The following is a 20967-nucleotide window of genomic DNA, read 5'->3' as shown; positions in this document are numbered from 1 at the left end:
TCTACCCTTGCTTTCTTCTGAAGGCAGCTCTTACAACGAGGCACATACTGGAGGAGTTAGGGAGCTCTTTTTGTTTCGTGCAGAGATTGGCACTAAATACATGGAGGTGATCGAAGCTTTCTTTTGAGGTGGCTCCCATTAACTTCTCTACCTCTGAGGCCTCCTTTAGCAGCTGGGCTCAGTTTCTTTAGAGATGGCAGAGCCTCTCCCTCCCTTTACCCTCTCCACTTTCTTCTTCTACTACTACTACGACGACGACGACGACTACTACTACTGCGACCACTTCTTCTTCTTCTTCTTCTCCTTCCAGAGTCAATGGCTGCTGTAGGTAGAGTTATCATCTTAGCGATCATTCTGGTATCTGTCATCTCCATGCATACGACTTCTGCTCGAGAGAGTGCGCTGTTGCCGTCTACCCAGCAGCAGCCAGTGCTCGTCTCTCCTCCTCTCAATGGTACAGTGGAGGAGAAGAGGATGGTCCCGACTGGTTCAAACCGCCTCCACAACAGGTAGTAGACATGCATGTGGGGGCTGGCTGCCTACAGGTGAATGAATGCTTGTTAGATGGTGCAATATAGGAAGACATCATCTTGGCTTTCTTTATATCTTCTCTCATAACAAAAAAAATAAGCAGATCAAGATTGTGTTTCTTGTCAGACGCTTGCTGTTCTCGGAGCTATTCTATTTGATTGGATATTATGTGGCTGCTTAGTGGTCACGCATACACAACATTGTGTTGTTCCTCTATTTATGGAGATATTTTAGATACCACCATATGTTAATGTGGAATGAAGCTTCGAGCAGGACTTGTTTGGTGCTCATATCCTTCCTTTGAGCAAATATTATGTCATTTCCTTCGATGCTTAGTTTGTTTAGAGTCATCGAGGCATAATAATATTGTAACATCATTCCTTGAACTGACAATGAGACTTGACATGATATTATTATATGGAATGATGGAAGGCACAGAGTGCATGCGCTGATGAATTTAAGTTGTTTTGGCTACTGGGACTCAAAGAGTGTTGATGTTTTGTGTCTCGTGTGGGGGGCGCATGAGAACTCATTATGAAGCGGGAAGGACGCAGCTTTTGCCTCGACCATGCTTTTATTTGGATGCCTTTGTAAGCATCGATGGTTTCACGAGAGCACAGCACACAAGTGTGAATGATTACAGTCGCAAATGGCCGGAAATTGACGAAGCATTCATATCTAATGGCGGAAGGAAGAACGTATCTCAAGCATTTGTTCACTGGTTTCTTGCAGACCAACCAACCTTTGACTACACTGATATTTGCATTCTTATCGTTGCATCATTCATCAGAGAGTACAAAGTTTGGACAGATTGGCCATCTAATACGTACAAAGATTATAAAGCCACAGACAGCCATCTTGATAAGGAAATATATTTAGTATTAAATCATTATATGGGTTCGAGATATGTTTAGTTGCTTACCTAAACCATACACAATCCATGGAAGCCCAATAACCACAAACGCTGCTCGGCCAATTCTCCATCAAGTTCGCTGCACTAAATGCAGGATGTTGATAGATCTCAAGACATGCCATGGATGATTACAGATAACTATCTCCTGGTACAATGATTTCACAGCTAACGAAAGGTAATAGATTTGCATGGTTTAGCTGTTCGTTGCCTGTCAATATGACACGACAGACAACCATGGCATGACTTTTAGTTGGCCAGATCTAAAACATATCTGATTGTCTTCGGTAAGATGATCTATGCAAAAACACATAGATACTTTTGGAATGGCACAAGAAACACACAAGTTGGATGAGCAAATGAGAAAAGTATTGGCTCCCATACCTTACTGAAGCAAACCAAGAAAGATCACATGGATGTTGCTTGCACTGGAATTAAAACTCAATCAACAGCACCTTCACTTTTACCTACAATCACTCTGCAGCTTCCTCTTTGCCACTCTCTTCTACTTTGCTCTGGATTTCCTTCGAACCGGAGAGACCATCTCGCTTGTCTTTTTTTTCCCCTGCGGCCGTGCTATGCAAGTAATCCTTGGATTGTTGGAGCAGGACCTTCTTGTGATCATCTTTGATTGCAGTTGTTTCAGAGCTCTCTTCTGATTCTTCTGGTGTGGCAGTTTTATTTGACTTGTGTATCATTATTGTGTTCTCTGTCTTGTCCTCTTTCCATGGAGTTTGCAAATTAGCAGTAGAATTTATACCTTGAAGTGGATGTAAGCTGGTTTGATTTACATTCGATGTTGTCTGGTTTTCTTGAGCTTCTGTCCAATCTTCAGATACTGCAGTATGATTCTCATGGGCTTTGATTTGATTCTTTGGCAAATCTATTGATCTGACCCCCAATTCTATTTGGCTGACAGACTCATTTGCTGCATATGTCTGTGGTTTTGTTTCATTGTCAATGTGATCTACAATTCCTAAATCAGTTTGCTCTTCCATGTTTTCATCAGCTTCACCAGTGGTACTCGAAGAATTCCACTTGTCTACCTTCGTCTGTTCTGTTTTCTGGAGAACATCTGCAGTTGTAGCATCCTCAATGTTAGGGAGAGTCGAATTGTCCTCATGAATGACACTCGAATTAGTTCCTTTAAATGAATCTAACAGTTCAGTTTCAGATTCGGGTTCCTGAACTTGAACGACATGATCAACAGCACTAGAAGCATCATCAGCTCTGAAGCTTCTTTCTCGTGCCTGCTGAGTTAGTTCTTCGTGTTTTATGTCTTGGCTACTATAATGGACCACTTCACTGGACGCGTCATCACCTTTGAAACTTTTCTCTCGGGCCTCACGAGACCGCTCATCGTGTTCTCGATCCTCAAAGGCGCCCACTTCGCGAGGAGTGTTTTCACCTCTCACCTTATCTCGCCCATCCGTCCTGTGGTTCTCGGGACCTTCTTCATGCTCGGTATCTTGTTCTGTGACTTCAGCATCTTCTTTCACTTTGGCATCGACCACAGAATCTGCGTTGCCTGTGCTAGGGAGGAGGTCCTTCCTGCCAAACCTCGTGATATCGGACTGCCCTTCATCGAAGCTTTCCGCATAGGCCTTCCTCCGAGCATGAGAGTGATTCATCTGGTATAGCAGCCAGACACAAACAGCAACAAAAATGCAAATCTGGAGAGCATTCTTTGCCCTGAACTCCCCTTTCCGTCTATGGTTCCTACTGGATACCTGCCTCAGCATGGTGGTTCTCCTAAATAACCAAACACAGTCTTCTCCCCAAGTCGTAATAGTTTTCCCCTTGTCCTATATAGCAAGTCTATTCCTCTAGCACAACAAAGCCACCTAAAACCAGTGCCTGTCCTCCACAGGAAGAGGCAAATAATCTCATGAAGCAATCCCTACCAGCTGATTTCACTGCACAGTAGTAGGGTGTAGATGGTGAGATGATGCTAATCACAAACATAACATGTTCCTTTCTTTCCAAGAACACAAACATAACATGTTCACAGCACAGAGAGAGGATAAAACTAAACAGTTGGATAATTTCTGATGCAAAAGGAGCCTGCTTAGACTAGAAGCTGATGATCGCACACAAAAAAGAAAAAGGGAAAAAATGGCATACTACTGTAGTAGAAGAGAAAGAGAAAATAAAACCCGAATCCTAATATTCATCCACCAAAGCACAGAAGAACCAGAAACAGAGCCTGGGTAAAGACTAACGCACATCAAAAACTGAGGAAAGCATCACAAGGGAGCAAGGAGCACAACATACCTGAAGGAGTTCTTTCTTTTTGCCCACGGCCCGTTGATGGAGGGGGACGAAGATGACAACGCAGACGAGGGAGAGAGAGAGAGATGATTTTACCGAGGCCTCCCGTGGTCAAAGGTTGGAAGATGCGTTCCTAGAAGCAACCATAGCTGCAGGAACAGTCTCCACCTAATTCCTTGGTCAGAGCTGTGGGTGCAGCTGGAATCAGGTTCAACAAGCTCAACAGTGGACCCGATCTTCTCTGACGTGCCTTGATCGAAAGAGATCACGGCCGGTGATTGCTTCTTCAAATCGAACTCAATCCATCTGTTCTTTCGATTAGAAGCACCCCGGCGTCGTCCTCCCACAATTACATCGACGCAACAACAAGCGATTGGAGAGGACTTTTCCTAATTTCGTTGTCTCTATATTTATTCGACGATGAGTCTTGCAAACGAGGATGAGCAGCCTTCCGACCATAGAACCTGACACACTTGGAGCACTCACATGACAACACAAAGTCAACAGATCCTTTTCCCCTTTTGGGTAAACATACCTTTCGCACGGACTCATCATACAGTGTCCCAAATTATGACTCTCATATTAATTTTGCAGCCGATCAAGAAAACGAGGAGCTGATCATGGTCAACCCAATCAACGTGAATGTTCACGAGACATGGGTTCAGATTGGATCAGACGCGTTGAGATCAGACCACGAAATCAGCCACACCAACTCCAAAGAAAAATAAAAGCTCTGTTCTCGAGGTTGTAGGCCGTGTCGTGTTAATATTTGTCGCCGTCGACGTCGTCGTCGTCCATGAAGGCTATTCTACTGTTTATACTTGATGCTTCCTGTTTGACGGGGTAATAGCAAAGAATGAAAATAAACTCTATGTTCATGAAATAAATTTATATATTAAAAATATTTCGCATCCTTTGCGCTAATATAAATCTTATTGGGATATAATTCACCTGATTAATATATGTAGCGTAGGTGACCGAATTTGTGGGATTAGGCAGCATCGTTGGATTAGCCGGAAATTAATTGGTGCTCGGCTGCATCGCCTGGTCCATAGTAGTGAGGTCCGCGTGAGGAATCCACCTTGTTGAGTGGAAATGTCAGGTAGGCATGGTGGGGGCGACCATGTCGAACGTTACGTTCCATCAACCAACAAAACTCAAGCGTGCTGGTATTCTTAAACGTGCTTCGTTGCTGTCCAATGACAAATGAGTATATGGACGTCTACTCAGCACGTGATGTATCCAAAGTAACAAAAAAAAATAAAAAATTGACGGAGACTATCCATTAGCCGTCTGATGTTGTTGATAATGATCAAAGAGTAGAATGTTAGAGATGGTTAGAAGTTATCTTATCATAAAATATTTTATTTTTATAATTAGTTAAAAAAATTATATTCGAACGTAATGAAAGGGGATCAATTTTTACCATTTACATATATTTATATAGCTCAAATTACTAACTTAGGTGTCGAGAGATCGGGTTGGAAAACTTCTCATAACATCCGGTTTCATGTTAGCAATACCTCGAGAGCCCAATATTTTCATCATGAAATGCCCTTTTATAGATGGCCTTTCACCCATGGACATCCTCGGATCCTTTCCACTAGCCTTAGTCCAATAGTGGTTTCTCATCATTGGAATTAACTATTTTATAAAGTAGGTGAAGATTGAGACAATGGTGCTAATCATCAAGAAGTAAGTTGAGAGGTTCATATGAAAGAATACCATCACCAAAATTCTGAGAGCCATCATCAACAACAATGTGAAGTTTAAGAAGTTTTGTCAATCGTATGGAGTTCATCTAAAGTTTAGCTCAATAGCTCATCCTTAGACCAATAGTCTTACTAAGGTCATCAACTTAGTCATTCTCGAAAGGTTAAAGAAGCAAGTCATTGGAGTAAAAGGTACTTAGGAGGATGAGTTTCCAAATATCTTATGGGCTTCCAGATAATATCTAAGATCAAGTCGCGAGAATCGCCATTCAGCTTAGCCTTTGGTATTGAAGTTGTCTTGCAACTCAAGATAGTCTTTCCAATACCTAATGTTGAGAATTTTGACAAGGAAATCTTCAAAAAGGACTTGGAGCTAGACTTAACCTAATTAATGAGATTGGAGTAAAAGTACACTTAAAGAGTATTGCAATATAAGAAAACAGTAGATAAGTTGTATAATCAAGGTGTTTTCTCTTGGGGAGTTGGACTAGGGAACCTAGTGCTTCTAAAAGATAAAATTAGTGACCTAACTAGATCTTATAGTAAACTAGCAATAAACTACGAATGGTCATATCGAGTCATCAAGGTTGTTCGAGATAGAACCTATCGCCTTGGGACAACATAAGGGATGGTGCTACTGAAACATGAAATATTATGAATTTAAAGAAGTTTTACTCCTGAGACGTCCCTAGAGATTTAGTCATGGTGACTAGGCCTCGAGCATCGAGTATTAGTGTACCACGTATTTGTCATTAGTTGTAAAATGTATATACATTTTTAAGATGTAGGTGTTGCAAACTAAGGTAAGAAAGGTTTATTACTTTAAAAAAAGTATATCAACTTGATTGAGTCTCTATATCCAGAATGATACCTTGGCCTGCTAAGGTAGAAGAGATGGATAAGTTGAATAACGCAGTAAGCAAAAGACACATGGACTAAGTTGGATAGAGAGACTCGATGAGTCAGAAGAAACCTGTTACAGTAGTAGCAGGTATATTGTAAAATATGCTCGAAGTACGTGAGTAGAAAAAACCTGGCCTATATTAGAAAAGAATACATCATAGTGGAAAGCACAAGATAAAATATATCCAAGGCACGTGAGTTAAAAAAATCATATTCACATCAAAAGAAAACTACCATGATAGGAGACACAAAATAAAATATGCTCAAGGGACATGCATCAAGAAAACCCAACCTATATAAAAAAAAAAATCCATTATGGTGGGAGGCATAAGAGAAAACCTAACTTGCGTCAAAAGAAACCCACCATAGTGGAAGACACAAGATAAAATATACTCACTGCACATTTTTAAAAAACTAGACTCATGTAATAATAAACTCGTCATTATGGGAGACTCAAGACAAAATGTGTTCGAGGTGCAACGACTAAAATACTCGTCAAAGCGGGAGGCAAAAGATAAAATATGTTTGAGATGCCTTAATTAAGAAACCCAACACTCTCCTTGCCTATGGTCATCACCGAGGCTTGGAAGTCATGAATGTCGAAAAATCACGACCACCTCATTCTTCTGAGGCAAGGGAGGTTGGAGAACCTAATATCCTCCGCCGCTTGAGGCACAATGGTCATAAAACCATACCCTCTCTTTACTTACGATTATCACCGTGAAGGTTAGGAAACCCAACCCCATCCACCAGGCCATGAAAGTTAGAAAACCCAACCCCCTTATCCACCCAAGGCATGCTATAGTGAGGCATGGAGGTCATGAAAGTCGAGAAACCCAACTCCCTCCTCTCCTATAATCCTCGTCAAGGCATGAAGGTTGAAAAACCTAGCCCCCTCCTTCACTCGAGGTATGGTGGTCAGAAAACCTGACCCCCTCCATTGATCGAGGTGTAGCAGTCAGGAAACTTGACCCTCTCTTCACCTGCAATCATCGTTGAGGTATGAAGATCTGGAAACCCGACCCCCTCCCCCACGTGAGGCATAATTATTTGGAAACCCAACTCTCTCATTGCTTATAGTCATCATTAAGTCATGGAGGTTGGGAAACCTGACCCACTTTACCCAAGCCACAGAGGTCGAAAATCCCCACTCCCTCCTTCACTCAATATATGGTGGTTAAGAAATTCATCCCTCTCCTCACCTATGGTCAATAAGTCATATAGAAGTCAATAAACCCAACTAGGTTAGGAAGATATGCGATGGTCAAAAACTCAACCCCATTCGATCAAGGTGTCCCTTAACGATACAAGGGATGAGTTATTGATGGATTGCAACCAGTGGTGCTTGCACCCCTCGCCCATGGCCCTCCACACTTGAAAAGGGTTATGTTAACATTAGCAGGGATTAATCCTCTATTAAGGAGAGCTTGTCGATAATAAGCAACCTCATACCGAGGGACAAGGTCGTTAATTTAAGAAGTAGGTGTCCTCGTACCTTGTGAGTGTTGGCCTAATGCACGAAGTTGAAGAATCAATCAAAAAGGCATAAGCTCGATGTGCTAGAAGAACTAAATGCCACACTTTGGATCCCTCTTACAAGCAACCTCATACCGAGGGACAAGGTCGTTAATTTAAAAAGTAGGTGCCCTCGTACCTTGTTAGTGTTGGCCTAATGCACGAAGTTGAAGAATCAATCAAAGAGGCATAAGCTCGATGTGCTAGAAGAACTAAATGCCACACTTTGGATCCCTCTTACAAGAGTCCCGAAACACACCTTAGGGAGAACAAATAATATAGAGTGCATCGTTACCTAATCGTCATCCAATATATAATTGTCACGGGGTGTTTAGGGTGGTAAAGAAAGATGAAGGCTACCTTCTACTTGTCTGCCCATGTTAGTAAAAAGTCTAAAGTAGATAATTATGGATTGTCCCCTTCCTTATTATCCGTATGGATAAGAGGTCAAGGGGAGACCGTTAAAGGTTGCCTCATCATAAAATATTTCATAAAATATTCTATCACTTTACGTCCAAGTATGAAAGCTTATATTCAATATAATGAAAGGGGGAAATCATTTTTTGATCACTCACGCTCATAACTCACATAGGTTACTAGCTTGGGCTACAAAAGCATCAGGTTGCGAAATAGATATGGATGATGTTTTCACTTCATCCCGGAGACATCTCGAAAGTTCGATGTTTTTACTTCAAAGACACCTCAGATAATCCTACACAAACGGATATGGGTCATATCAAAATTATATATATATATATATATATATGAATGTATATACGTATATATATAATCCGAATTCATCCTTGACTCGGCTTCAAATGCTAGACACTTTGACTTCAGCGTTCATTATAACGCGAGTGTCCGAGATGAAGACCATGCGAATGGTAGCTGAACTTTGTTTTCTCACACGCCAATAGATCGTCAAACCTTTTCCGTGAAGGGAATCAATCGCGTGCCGGCGGAATTTGTGAACGCACATGTGCGTTCACAAATGCCATGAGTACTTCAATTCCTAACGTTTTTTTGTCGTCTTCATTTTCTATTACGTGATCAGTGACCGCAGGACACAACGGCATCCCAAAGGCTACGGGGTGGCATGGCCAGTATATGTATATATGTTTGTTGCTCTATGAAATATAATACAGAACAAGTAGAGTAATTGTAAGTGTTGGGAGGTAATTAAAGCCCCTTCGATTTCTTGGCACTAAAGATTCCGATCTGGTTTCACAGTTCACGGGATCACCGTCACCCACAATGTTTTTGCGTCGCGATTTAAATCGTGTCCACTAGTGTGGCGCCATCTGGATGTGTGTCTCTCTCACTTTGCGAGGGCCCACATCCCATGTCACCGTAATCGCCCTCGCTTCCCTCCACGCTCGCCCATCCCATTGACTCGACCACGTCGTCGGCGCCCCACCCGCTGCGAAGCAACGCGAGGGAGAGCAGCTGCAGCTTACGCAGCACGCCCTCCTGGTCTCTCAGCACTGCCGCCGGGTCAGCCGCGGCGGACGCCCCAATCCCGTACCCGTCTGATCCCCACAAAACCATCTCCCCCACCTCCTCGTCCCTCCATCCCCCTTCTCTCAGCCGCTGCCCCGCCTGCTTCAGCATCTCATCCACCCTAACCTCCCACGGCGAGCCGCCCCGCTTCCGCTCCTGCCACACCTTCTCTTCCGACAGCTCCGTCCAAACCTCCACCCTCCTGGCCGACGTCGCCACCCAAGCCGGCGCCAGGGCACCCGCCGTCCACCCCCGCGGCCGCTCGCGCTGAAAGAAGTCCGCGAGGTCGAGTCCCGCAGGCCTGACGTCGCCGCCTCGTACGTAGAATACCGGGTTCCCAGGGAGGCTTGGCGAAGCGGGCATGTAGAAGTGCCGGTAGATCGGTACGAGAGATGGGGCCCGGCGCAGTACGACCTTAGCAGCGGCAACTGCGACGCTGGGGTCCTGTGGCCTCGGGCCCCATGCCCTGGGCCAGAAGCCCCCCGAGGTGACCTCGTGGAGGATGCTGGTGGCGGGGAGGCCGAGGAGCAGGCGGAGCTGCTGCGGCGAGGCTGACCGCCAATTGGGAAATCCGGGGCCGACGGGAAGGCCTTCGCAGAGGACGGAGCGGATATCGGGTGGGAATTTGAAGCCGTAGGCAGACTCGACGGCGGCGAATTCGGCGTCAGAGAGGCCGGGGGCGACGGGAACGCCGGAGGCGCGGAGGTGGGCGACGACGGCCTTAGCGTAGGCGGCGAAGGAGAAGCACACGCGGCGCCGTGGTGACGGCAGCCTCGGATCGGCGTCGACTCTCCCGTCCGTGGATGCGGTGGTCGTCATCCGACGGAAATAGAGGCGGTGGCAATTGCTTGGTGCGAGGTTGACGTGGGAGCGAGGCTACCAACGGCGTTTGGAGAGAGAGAGAGAGAGAGAGGTTAGGGTTTAAATAGCGAGGGATGATGGTCTCAGCGCGAGCAATCTCGGACTGGCTATCGTTGACCAAGTAACCGTTGGGACCCGTTCCGTTTCCTTCCCGAAGACGAAGCGGCGTATTAAAACGGGAGCCGCCCGTGTATCAGGGGCACGTTGCGTCCCCATGCGATAAGAGCCAGATGGCTAACAATTAAGGTAGGCGAGGCGCGAGTTTACGTCCCCATTCCAATCACGACTTGACGGACGACAACAGTAATGGACCTCTTGATGTATCAATACCACCATGGTGTGTCGTTGTGAGTTTAGTGATTTAAATCAGGACCTGAAACATTTATCTTACATAAACATACATAATGCACGTATGTACATAGAAAATGTTCGCAGTTCATGCAACACATCACCACATCTATTTCCCCTCCCAACTCATGGGGGCAACGATACCTATTGTAATCCCTCCTATATATGGTAGTCTTCACCTCCACCAGAAGAAGCAGGCCTCACCTTCTTGTTTAGAACGTGGGCTGGTTGACCAATTCCATGTCATGAAGTAAGCCGCACTTTTCTTGAGCTGCTAAGCAAATCAACAGCACAATTAAGAAGCTTCAACAGGCTCCTTTACGACTCCTTTACGACAGCACAATTAAGTGCCGGCGACCATAAAGAACGAGAGACGAAGAAAACCAGTTTCTTCGTTTCTGTCAACTCATGCCGAGTCATGTAGCAGACATTTCAACAACGCTTTAAAGCATAGCGGCCTGACCTATCTGCACGGATTATAGAAGAGAGGTAAGAAATATTGCAAGGGCAGAGATGAGCTCAAATGAAAGAAACATAGACAAAGAACTAGCCTCTCTCTCTCTCTCTCTCTCTCTCTCTCTCTCTCTCTCTATATATATATATATATATATATATATATATATATATATATATGTGTGTGTGTGTGTGTGTGTGTGTGAGATATGAAAGTGGGATCTTTCCCTTCCCATAGGGTCATCTTCCCTTTGAACCGTTCAACCTCGCACACGACCAAGTCTCAGCAGTTAACGACGTAGAATGGCTACCGACCACAACCGCCATGCTCTGTTATCCAGCATGCATGCATGGACTACTGACCGTTTGAATATGTCATGGCTCTAAACTTCTTTAGAGCCCATCTTAGCTTATCATGATTATGATGGGCCAATATACTTTGGTTACCACTGTGTACAATGTCATAGCCTCCACATAACGGTGGAGATCGACTCTTGGACAACATTTGGTTCTCTTTCTAACTTTTAGATTTTTGTCTATTTGTTTCAGGGGGATAATTTGAGTTTGCAAAAACGATCATGTGATACGGAACCAATTTAGTCTATCATTTTATTTAAATAATTTTAATTAGTATAAAAAATATTTTGTATATTCATAAATTGGCAAGAAATAAAAAGAATGCAAAAATTTTTTCATTTTGTCTACTCAAGAAATAAAAAAATGAAAATATAACAAAAATTATGATGGAAGATTTTAAATATTGATTGATTGATTAGTCTCCTATCAATCATGAGAAGATCAAATAATGTATCTGTGATATATTGTTGCTAGAGAGAGAAAGATGGAGTAAAATATCTTTACAGAAAAAGATGATAACGATATGAATCAAGTTCTCGGATTCGTGATCTCTGATGATATATCAGTGGCGATTGGAGCAAGCTGGTTGGCGTTTGGCCCTTGGCGAGGAGCGCCCTTTTCTGCCCTCGGAATCCTCGCTCGTGCCCATGCTTCGATAACTCCAGCCTTTCACCAAAGTGAAATCTTCCCACCCCGTCCTGTCGGTAGCTGTTCTTGGCTTCTGTTTCGCTCGCTGCTACATTTTCTGAATCTCAAACTTGGGAAGTGGTGGACTTATCAGATCGATCGAACCCTTTGTCAAGAACGTCTTGGATATGGACTTGTGATGTAGAGGACATGTGAATTCACATGGCAACACCAACACCATCTGCTGTGCTGCTCTCTCCGTCGCTCATTAGTTCTTACAATGGATCCCAAGAGAGCAGACGGCATTATCTCTGTTCTCTTTCGTAAGAGAAGTCAGCGGATGATGCAGAGAATCCATGTCTTCTTGTAAGCCCTCTATTGATTGATTTCCAAAGTAGAGATTGTCAAGGTGATGAAGTGATGAGATTTTTAGATGCATATATAGCATGAGATCATAGACTGTTTGTTCTACTTGTCTTCATCATAGAATGCTCAGCGACGAACCTCCTCTCTCGTAGCAGGGTCTAAAAGGCTGGATCAATTAGAGCCCATGGGAAGAAGACAAGAACGTATAGGCTTTTGGATGTACGCTTGAATGATTGAAAGAGGACAGGTCACAAAAGCTGAAACAGTACGCGACTGCATCACAGGCTGGAGTCCACGTTGCCACAGTACCTCTAATTCTCATTCGCTGTTGAGTGCATACCCATTCCTCTTCTCTGTCCTCGAGTCTTTCGACACGTCTCGGGACACGGAAATGGGGTGGGGCTGCATCGGCTGGATGCTGTCCCTTCCTCTTACGTCCTGTGAGTCACATGACCTTCTGGCTTCGAATGCTTTCGTCTCCCATCCTTTAAAGTTGGTGGGAAAGGTTTGGCTTTATAGGTGTCACGATAAGGCTGCATACATTTCCCGTGCCTATTTCCAGTCGCACCATGTTGCCATCCTCGACTCGAATCAAGCTTTATCCAGGTCCCATTTCCAGTGCGATACGCTGACACACGGGGAAATGCTGACGTGCATGACTGCCTCTTGTTGTTGGCCGATGTGGACTCCTCGTGAGAGAGCAGCACGATTGCTGCTTGCGGGCAGTATCCACTGCAGCCACCGGTTCATATTAGTATGGCAAACGGCAGACGGCCGGGGCGGCGAGAACTACAAGATGAGGACAGGGATGGAAGCCGTGGTCCATCCCTGTTGTTGTGCGTCTCGATCGGTGTCATCTCTCCGCATAACGCCATGCCTTCAGGAGATACGAACCCGCAGAACGAGGCCTTCAAGGTGTAGTAGATACATGCAGTAGTAAACTCAATGCATTCTAGCTGTTTCTTCTCTTTTGTGTTGATCGTCCAGGTAAATGACTCGAGAGCTACCCCATTGCAAGGAAGCAGAGCAGAGATGAAGCCGGCACCTTACGCTTATCTTTTCTGGTTGGTAGCAATCTGACATTGTTTGGTTCGACTCTGCTGCCCAGTGTTGGTGATGCGTCGGTATCTGAGTTGTCTTTACTTGCAGGGATTGTAAGTAGACTGACTCTGCTTACAGCTTTTTCGGTAAGCGACTGAAGCTGCTCGAGTTGCCTGCGCCAAGTACGCATGCACGTGGGAAGATGCAGGTGCAAGCACAGACACACATTTAAAGCTGGAAGAGATGTTGTACTATAATTAATGCATTCCTCTTCCTTTTTTTCTTTCCTTTTCTACGGGAGCTGATTTGATGGAAGAAATCTTTCCACCCAAGTGCGAAGAATCTGTAGCCCAAATGAACTGATATAAACTGTAATCTAGCAAACAAAAGGAAGCAAATGGTCCTGCAGTTCTGTCCCTCATTTTCGGGGATAATAAACGGGTTTCTTAGATCATACCTCCTCAGATACCAAGTATAGAATCGCATTCTGCGGCGTACTGTTGGCCTATTAATTGATGGTACTCCGATCAACTATGATTTCAACTCAGTTAGGTCATGTCACAGCATCCTCCTCGATGCTAAAGTCCGTATAAAGGTGGAGAGACATTAGAGAAAAAGAATAAAAGATTTTTATTTTATTTCTAAAGGGAAATGTAGGCACTAGGAAGAGAGATAAAAGAGGATCCCTAAACTCTCGGCCTCAGTGGGTTTACTGCCGTCCGGGTTGTACGTGGGAGACTGTTCTCCTTTACGAAACCATAAAGAGCAGGGTTCCTTTAGGCGGCTGCAAGCTGCGCGTGCGGTCTCTCCATTGAGCAGGTGACTCCTGCCGTGAAGGTTGATGAAGCAGGAAGGAATGCTTCGGCGAGCACTGCGCGTCACAAGGAACAAAAAGTCAGTGGAAAAGCAATAATAATAAACAACAATAAAGTCTGGTTGATTACGATGGAGAAGAGAAGGGCATGAAGTGACAGGCCATTGCTGCGCAAAACACGGCAAGTACACAGGTGGCATGTGAATGTTCCTGTTTGGTCGATCTTTAAAGAAACATCTTACTTGAAAGAAAATTCATCTGTACAATCAGTTCAAAAGATGAAACTACAAGTTGTTCTCAAGTTGAAAATTGAATTGCATATAGTGAGTGACTCACGAGGGTTGTTCTCAAGTTGAATAAGTTAAACTTAATATGTAAGGTTTTAATTTAAATTGTAAAATAAAATTACTATTATCTACTTAAATATAATCTATGTAAAATATTAAATTATATTTAAATTACTAATTTTATCTCTTACTTTGTACTGAGTATATAAGATTGGAGTTATGAATTGATTAATTAGATGAGTCTTATAGAAAAGATTGGATAACATTTTCTAGCTTAAATTGTCATTATAAGTATGTAAATAGGCATGGTATTTCGATACATCCAAGTCTATTTAATGGAGAGATATTGCTAGCTTGATGGATTAGTATTTGATGAAGATAATAGAAGATAAGAACAATTATTGAAGAAGCTTTATTGAAAAAGTGAAAAAGCTTAAATACATTAACATGTCCCTCTCCTATTTAGGAAGGATTTTTCTTAATAGAATAGAGGATTTTTCTCCTGTCAATGATACCAATCTTAGATCGACGTAAAGAATAGTTTACGAGCGAGAGGCTTCGTGAGTAGAGCAAGAGCATATCGCTGCGATTGCTATTGCTGTGAGGGCACGAGCGTTCCTTTCGTTTTCTTTAAATTCGTCAATTGTTGGCAGATCAACGAAGACTATCGCGGTGAGGAATATAAGGATTGACCGCGGAGCCTCTTAGGAATTTAGCGGCAGTGGTGTTGGTCGCTGGCCGAAGGCATGGGCGAAGCTTTGCTTTTCTCAACGACGTTGGTCACTAGCCGAAGGCAAGAGCGAAATTTCACTTTTCTCACTGCTCTGAAACCATGATAAAAATAATAGAAGATAAGAATAATTATTGAAGAAGCTTTATTAAAAAAATAAAAAAACTTAAATACATTAACATATCCCTCTCCTATTTATACAGGAGGAAGGATTTCCCGTATTAACCAAGTTAAACAAAGATAGTCAAGACGAGATAGAATAATATTTTCTTAGTTTGAATTATCATTTTAAACATATAAATATGTCGAGTTAAATTTTATTAATTTTTTAGATTAAATTTGTCTAGTTATTTAATTTTATTTTTGATAGTGGTGATTATTTAAAATGCATCAACGGACAATTCAAATATGCCATTGATATGGATTCAAGTAGGCTTTTAGGTGAATACAAATGTAATGTTACACAACATGGGTTTGATTGACATGAATCAAATATGACAGGATTCGGAATTCAAATATGCCATTCAGAATATTGTGAACATGGTTTTGATTTAGACAGAATATTATCAAGATGCGTTAGTAGTAGCTATATTTCCTCCACTTTCTTCGTTGTCTTTGGAAGGTAAGTCAATTCTGATTCCTTAAGAATATTTTGGAAGATACCTTTCCCCTTTCCTCATGTCTCTAAACAGTCGATGTGTTTCATGTTTCTTACATTTTTTTGGTCATCTATTGACCTATAATTATATATATATATATATATATATATATATATATATATATATATATATATATATATATATATATATATATATATAATGATTTTGATTGAAATGAATCGATGATGGAAGAATTTAAAAATACATATAATAATAATAAAATAGAAAATTCCACCCAAATCTCTCCCTGTCATTAAACCCTTCTATAGAACTCTTCCTTTTTTTTGTTTAGACCACAGGGAGTCAAAGCAACTCAGTCGAGCTTTGGAAACATTCTCCTACACCCTCACACACAAGGATGATATCCATAAACTTTTCATCCTACTAATTTCCATGAACAGGCAACAGAGAACCACAACTCTCCTTGATGTCTACACAACCATCACCACCTGCAGCACAGCATGTGAAGAGCTACGAGGATCACGCACACAATAGAGGACCTGAAACCAAATTACGTAGTAACCTAAACCCCCCACCGCTTCAGCCGTAGAGAAGAGTTCTCCCCAGCCCTGCGTGGAGCAAAACTTTTGGATCCCCAGCAATTCAAACGCTGAGGAGATCAGGCGGTGGTGTGCTTTGTGCTGCTTGCTGCTGCTCCGCTTCCTTGATGGGCGTCTCGCGGTCTTCTCCCTGTTTCGGCGGATCCGTAAGAATCTGGACAACCTCCCTCATCGTGGGGCGTTCCACGCTCTGTTCCTGTACACACAGCGTGGCGACGTAGAAGACGTGCATGGCCTCGTCCGGGGGGGCCGTGGGAAGCCTGGGATCCAGAATCTTCAGCGCTCCCTCCTTGTTGGAGTCCGTCATCTTTCGAACCCATTGGACGATGTCGACGCCTTCACCGAACTCGCCCACCGGCTTCCTTCCGGTCACCAGCTCCAGAAGAACCACGCCGAAACTGTACACGTCGCTCTTCTCGTCCACCCTCAACGTGTATGCGTATTCTGCGGGACCAACAAAAAGGAGTCAATTGAAAGAACTATCTCCGGTAGTCCGACTGTCGATGGAACGCCACTTTAGCCCTCGTATAAGAGCAGGACAGGCGTTCTACACCCCGGACTTGATTCGTAACCTAATGATATGGAAAGGCACACTCACGTAATTAGACCCTGAGAAAACAGAGCACGCGAAGATACAACCAATACGGCAACCACAAACCATTCATGGTTGGCCAAATGAACGCTTTCCATGCATGGATTCATCTTTACTTCCATAACTGGACCATCGACGGAATCCGCATGCGAGAAATTAAGTTACCTGGAGCAATGTAGCCGTAGGAGCCGGCGATGGCCGACATGCACTCGGAGGCACCGGCGTCCTGCAGCAGGAACTTGGCGAGCCCGAAATCTGCGACGTGGGCTTCGAAGTTTGAATCGAGCAGGATGTTGTTGGACTTCACATCCCGGTGCAGGATCAGTGGCGAACAGTCGTGGTGAAGATAGCAGAGACCCTTGGCCGCCTCCACCGCAATCTTGTACCGGGTTTCCCAGAGTAAATGGCCGCCCTTCTTACCGTGAAGAACTTCCCCCAGGCTCCCGTTGGGCATGTACTCGTAGACCAGTAGATTGGTCTCGTGGTTCGAACAGAAACCCAGGAGTCTGACGATGTGGCGATGCCGGATCCTGCCGAGCGTCTGTATCTCGGCCGAGAACCCATGGTCGTGCGACGAGCCATGGCTCATAGCGAGGAGCCGCTTCACCGCCACCCGTTCACCGTTGGGCATGATGCCCTGGTACACGATACCCGCCCCGCCTTTACCGATGATGTTCTCCTCCTTGAGGCAATCCAAGACGTCGTCGCAGGTGAAGCCGAGACGCTGGAAAGCCGTGAGCTTCCACGCTCGGGCCTCGCTGGCCTTCTTTAGAGACCGCGCTTTCATGATGGCGGCCATCGCAAAGGCAACGGAACAGATGAGGAGACCAATGACCAACAGCAGCTTAGAGGAGGCTGAAAGTGGCACCCTTGCATGAACAGAGCCGGCACCATGAATCATAGAGCTGCAGGGACCGAGGTACGGCCCACAGAGTTCGGGATTGCCAACGAACGAGCTCGCATTGAAGTAACTGAACTGGCCGACGCCGGGGACTAAGCCGGAGAAGTTATTGTAGGAGAAATCGACCGCCGTGAGGCTCTGCATCGTGGAGATGGACGGCGGAATGCTCCCTTCGAGCTGGTTTCTAGACAAGTTCAGGTAGTTCAGGATCCTCATACCGGCAATCTCCGGTGGGATTTCGCCGGAGAGCTTGTTGCGGCTGAGGTCCACGAAAGTTAGAAGCTTGCACCGGCTAATCTCGGTTGCTATCGGACCGGAGAACTGGTTGCCGCTAAAATCCACCTTAGACAGCTGCTGAAGCCTTCCAATCTCGGGCGGGATGCCGCCGGAGAACTGGTTCTGGTTCAACAGGAGCTTCTGGAGGCCAGAGAAGTTACCGATAGACGGTGGCAGCGGCCCCAGGAGCCGGTTGTTGGAGAGGTTAATCTGGCCGAGGTCCGGAGAGATGGCAGCCGCGCCGGTGTCTGGAAACACGCCGGCGAGTAGATTATCCTGGAGCTCCAGCTGGGAGAGTTTGGGCAAGCTGAAGAATCCATCAGGGATCGATCCGTTGAGGTAGTTCTCCCCCATTCGGATCCGGCTGACGGATTGACACTGGCCAAGTGTCTCCGGTATCGAGCCGAATAGAAAGTTACCGAGGGCGATGAGGGTTTGCAGCCTGTTGCCGAAACAGAGGTTCGGCGGCAGGGTCCCGGTGAGCTTGTTCGACGAGATGTCGAGAATCTGGAGCCGGCCACTGTGACCGAGCCGCCGGGGAATTCCGCCGGTGAAGTTATTCTCCCAGAGCTGGAGCACCTCCAGCGCTGGCAGGTCGCCGACGAACTCCGGTATAGATCCGTGGAGCTTGTTCCGGAACAAATTGAGCAGGGTTAGGTTCTGGAGATCGGCAAAGGAACCGGGGATCTCGCCAGTGAGCGCGTTGTTGGAGAGGTCCATTGACTTGAGGCTGCGGAGGCCACCGAGCTCCGGCGGTAATCTGCCTGAGAGGCCGTTCACTTGGAGGAAGAGCGTATCGAGGTTCTGGAGTTTGCCGAGCTCCGGCGGGATCTCGCCGGTGAGGCCGCAGTTGGCCATGTCGAGGCGAACGAGCTCCGAGAGGCCGCCGATCTCTGGCGGGATGCCGCCCTCGAAGCTGTTGAAGTAGCCGACGTAAAGCTGGCGAAGGCGGGTGAGGTTGCCGAGCTCCGGTGGAATGGGGCCACCGAGCTCGTTCCCGGAGACAGCGAGGTACTCGAGAAATTCCCAGTGGCCGAACTCCGGCGGGATGACACCAGAGAAGAAGTTGCCGCCAAGGTGGAGGTGAAGGAGGTTGGGGAGCTCGGAGACCTCCGGCGGTAGGGTGCCGGCGAGGTTGTTGTTGTAGAGGTCGAGGACGAGGAGGTTCTTGAGGCGCGAAAAAGCTGAGGGGAAGGAGCCATTGAAAAGGTTGTTGGAGAGGTTGAGGTGGCGGAGGTTGGAGAGGCGAGATAACTCCGCAGGGAGGGGACCGGATAGCGAATTGGAGGCGGCGGAGAGGTTGACGAGGTGGTGGAGGCGGCCGACGGCCGGGGACAGAGTGCCGGAGAGGTTGAGACCGGTGAGGTCCAGGGAGAGGACGAAGACTCGGATAGGGTCGCAGGCAACGCCAGGCCAGGAGCAATGGCCGTCGGCAGAGTTCCAGGCATAGAGGGCCCCGGAGGGGTCATGGATGGCGGCTTTGAGGGCGAGAAGGGCGTCGGCCTCCGGCACGTCCTCCGACGCTGCCGCAGCCCATGGCACTAGGGCGAGGAGGAAGAGGAAGAGGAAGAGGAAGAGGTGGCGGCGGCGGCGGTGGAGCGACGCCATTGCCTCGTCTGTCTCGCACTCCTATTCTTGATCTTATCTAATGGTATTATCGAGCTCTTGAGACCGAGCTTCGTAGTGGAACCGAGGAGTGTCGGCTGGACGCCGTGGGTTTTATGGAGACGCAACTTAAATTCTTTTTGTGAATTCATGGAGGTTTTGTGGGTTATGGAATCGAGAAGGGCTTTGTTCTATTCTTTGTTTTTAATATAGTGTTGGTAACCGGAAGAGGAGTTGGAAATTTGGTCTGAAGTCGGGGGAGGAGGACAGAGGAAGAAGGGACGTGTTGCTCTTGTTATGCGTAATCATTCAAATAATGCTGAGGGAGGCAACTGTGAGTGTACCAGAAGAGCCAGGGAGTCGGGCACTGCCCGGTGACGGTGGCGGAAACAAGAGGCGACGGAACAAGCGAGATGATCCTTGTGCTTCACACCCACCTGGTTCTTCTGCATGCAGGAGAGCAGGCATCTGGATGAGATCCGTAGGAGTGTCTGAAAATGACGTGGGGGGGGGGGGGGGGGAGGGTGGTTTTGGGTGAGGAGGAATTTTGCCGTGTGGATATTATTAGTACCGATGATTTGATGGAACCATGACCAGTCGAACAATGGCTCCACAAGCTTGGATGCAAGTAATGCCCATTCCTAGAAGGACAAACAAATTGAAGCCAATGTCGAAGAAGCTATATTGGCATCTAACATCGAACTCAGGAGTCATCTGATCCTGGAAATCAAAACGACACCTGATCTTGGCGTCGCGAATCTTTGATGCATTGCGAGCACAAAACACTGCATGCACCGAATCTAAATAGCATGTTTGAGTAAGCAATAGATTTTGGTGAAGCCAAGGAATGCGAAGCAGCCCACCGTCGTCGGCATCCGACTCCAAACCATGGATTCCTCCACAAAGTGCGTATATATATCTACAGGGAGCCGACGCTGTTCCTCGAGAAAACAGAACAGTAGAAGGCCAGCATTTCTCCTTCCCCCTGACGAGTAAACGCCATAAAAAGATCATCTGGCCTTTGGATGCTGCGTGCCTTCACACAATCCCAGAATCCCGGTTGAACTTACGTCATGGGGTATTGGCATTTGGTCACTCGCTCGATGTGCTTGTCGTTACTGACAGCGGTAAGCACAGCAGCCTCAACC

At 45.8% G+C, this 20967-nt stretch overlaps 3 protein-coding genes across 3 annotated transcripts; all 3 read right to left on the bottom strand.

Annotated features, from left to right (window-relative positions):
• Positions 1-1389: 1389 nt before the first annotated feature.
• LOC135635014 (uncharacterized) lies at positions 1390-4081 on the bottom strand. The gene is made up of 2 exons (XM_065145806.1): positions 3716-4081; positions 1390-3357 (listed from the first exon to the last, which is right to left on the bottom strand). The coding sequence occupies exon 2, from the start codon at positions 3181-3183 to the stop codon at positions 1915-1917; it is 1269 nt and encodes a 422-aa protein (XP_065001878.1). The 5' UTR covers positions 3184-3357; positions 3716-4081; the 3' UTR covers positions 1390-1914.
• A 4869-nt stretch (positions 4082-8950) lies between these two features.
• On the bottom strand, positions 8951-10217 carry LOC103981588 (uncharacterized). Its single transcript, XM_009398339.3, has one exon. It carries the CDS (start codon positions 10159-10161, stop codon positions 9115-9117), a length of 1047 nt encoding a protein of 348 aa, XP_009396614.2. The 5' UTR covers positions 10162-10217; the 3' UTR covers positions 8951-9114.
• Positions 10218-16249: 6032 nt separating this feature from the next.
• On the bottom strand, positions 16250-20305 carry LOC135636038 (leucine-rich repeat receptor-like serine/threonine-protein kinase BAM1). Its single transcript, XM_065147568.1, has 2 exons — positions 17203-20305; positions 16250-16889 (listed from the first exon to the last, which is right to left on the bottom strand). Exons 1-2 carry the CDS (start codon positions 19820-19822, stop codon positions 16489-16491), a joined length of 3021 nt encoding a protein of 1006 aa, XP_065003640.1. The 5' UTR covers positions 19823-20305; the 3' UTR covers positions 16250-16488.
• Between the last annotated feature and the right edge of the window lie 662 nt (positions 20306-20967).

The sequence above is a fragment of the Musa acuminata genome, chromosome BXJ3-4 (genome assembly GCF_036884655.1).
Source record: "Musa acuminata AAA Group cultivar baxijiao chromosome BXJ3-4, Cavendish_Baxijiao_AAA, whole genome shotgun sequence".
NCBI lineage: Eukaryota > Viridiplantae > Streptophyta > Magnoliopsida > Zingiberales > Musaceae > Musa > Musa acuminata.
Note: the sequence above shows the minus strand (reverse complement) of the source record. Positions and strands in the feature narration are given on the sequence as shown.

Bases quoted from the DNA above. Each gene is read 5' to 3' on its own strand.
- LOC135636038 (XM_065147568.1), bottom strand. From the start codon at position 19,822: ATGGCGTCGCTCCACCGCCGCCGCCGCCACCTCTTCCTCTTCCTCTTC. The intron at 16,890-17,202 runs GTAACTTAATTT...TTGGTCCCGCAG, and splicing joins CTACGGCTACATTGCTCCAG to AATACGCATACACGTTGAGG.
- LOC103981588 (XM_009398339.3), bottom strand. From the start codon at position 10,161: ATGACGACCACCGCATCCACGGACGGGAGAGTCGACGCCGATCCGAGG.
- LOC135635014 (XM_065145806.1), bottom strand. From the start codon at position 3,183: ATGCTGAGGCAGGTATCCAGTAGGAACCATAGACGGAAAGGGGAGTTC.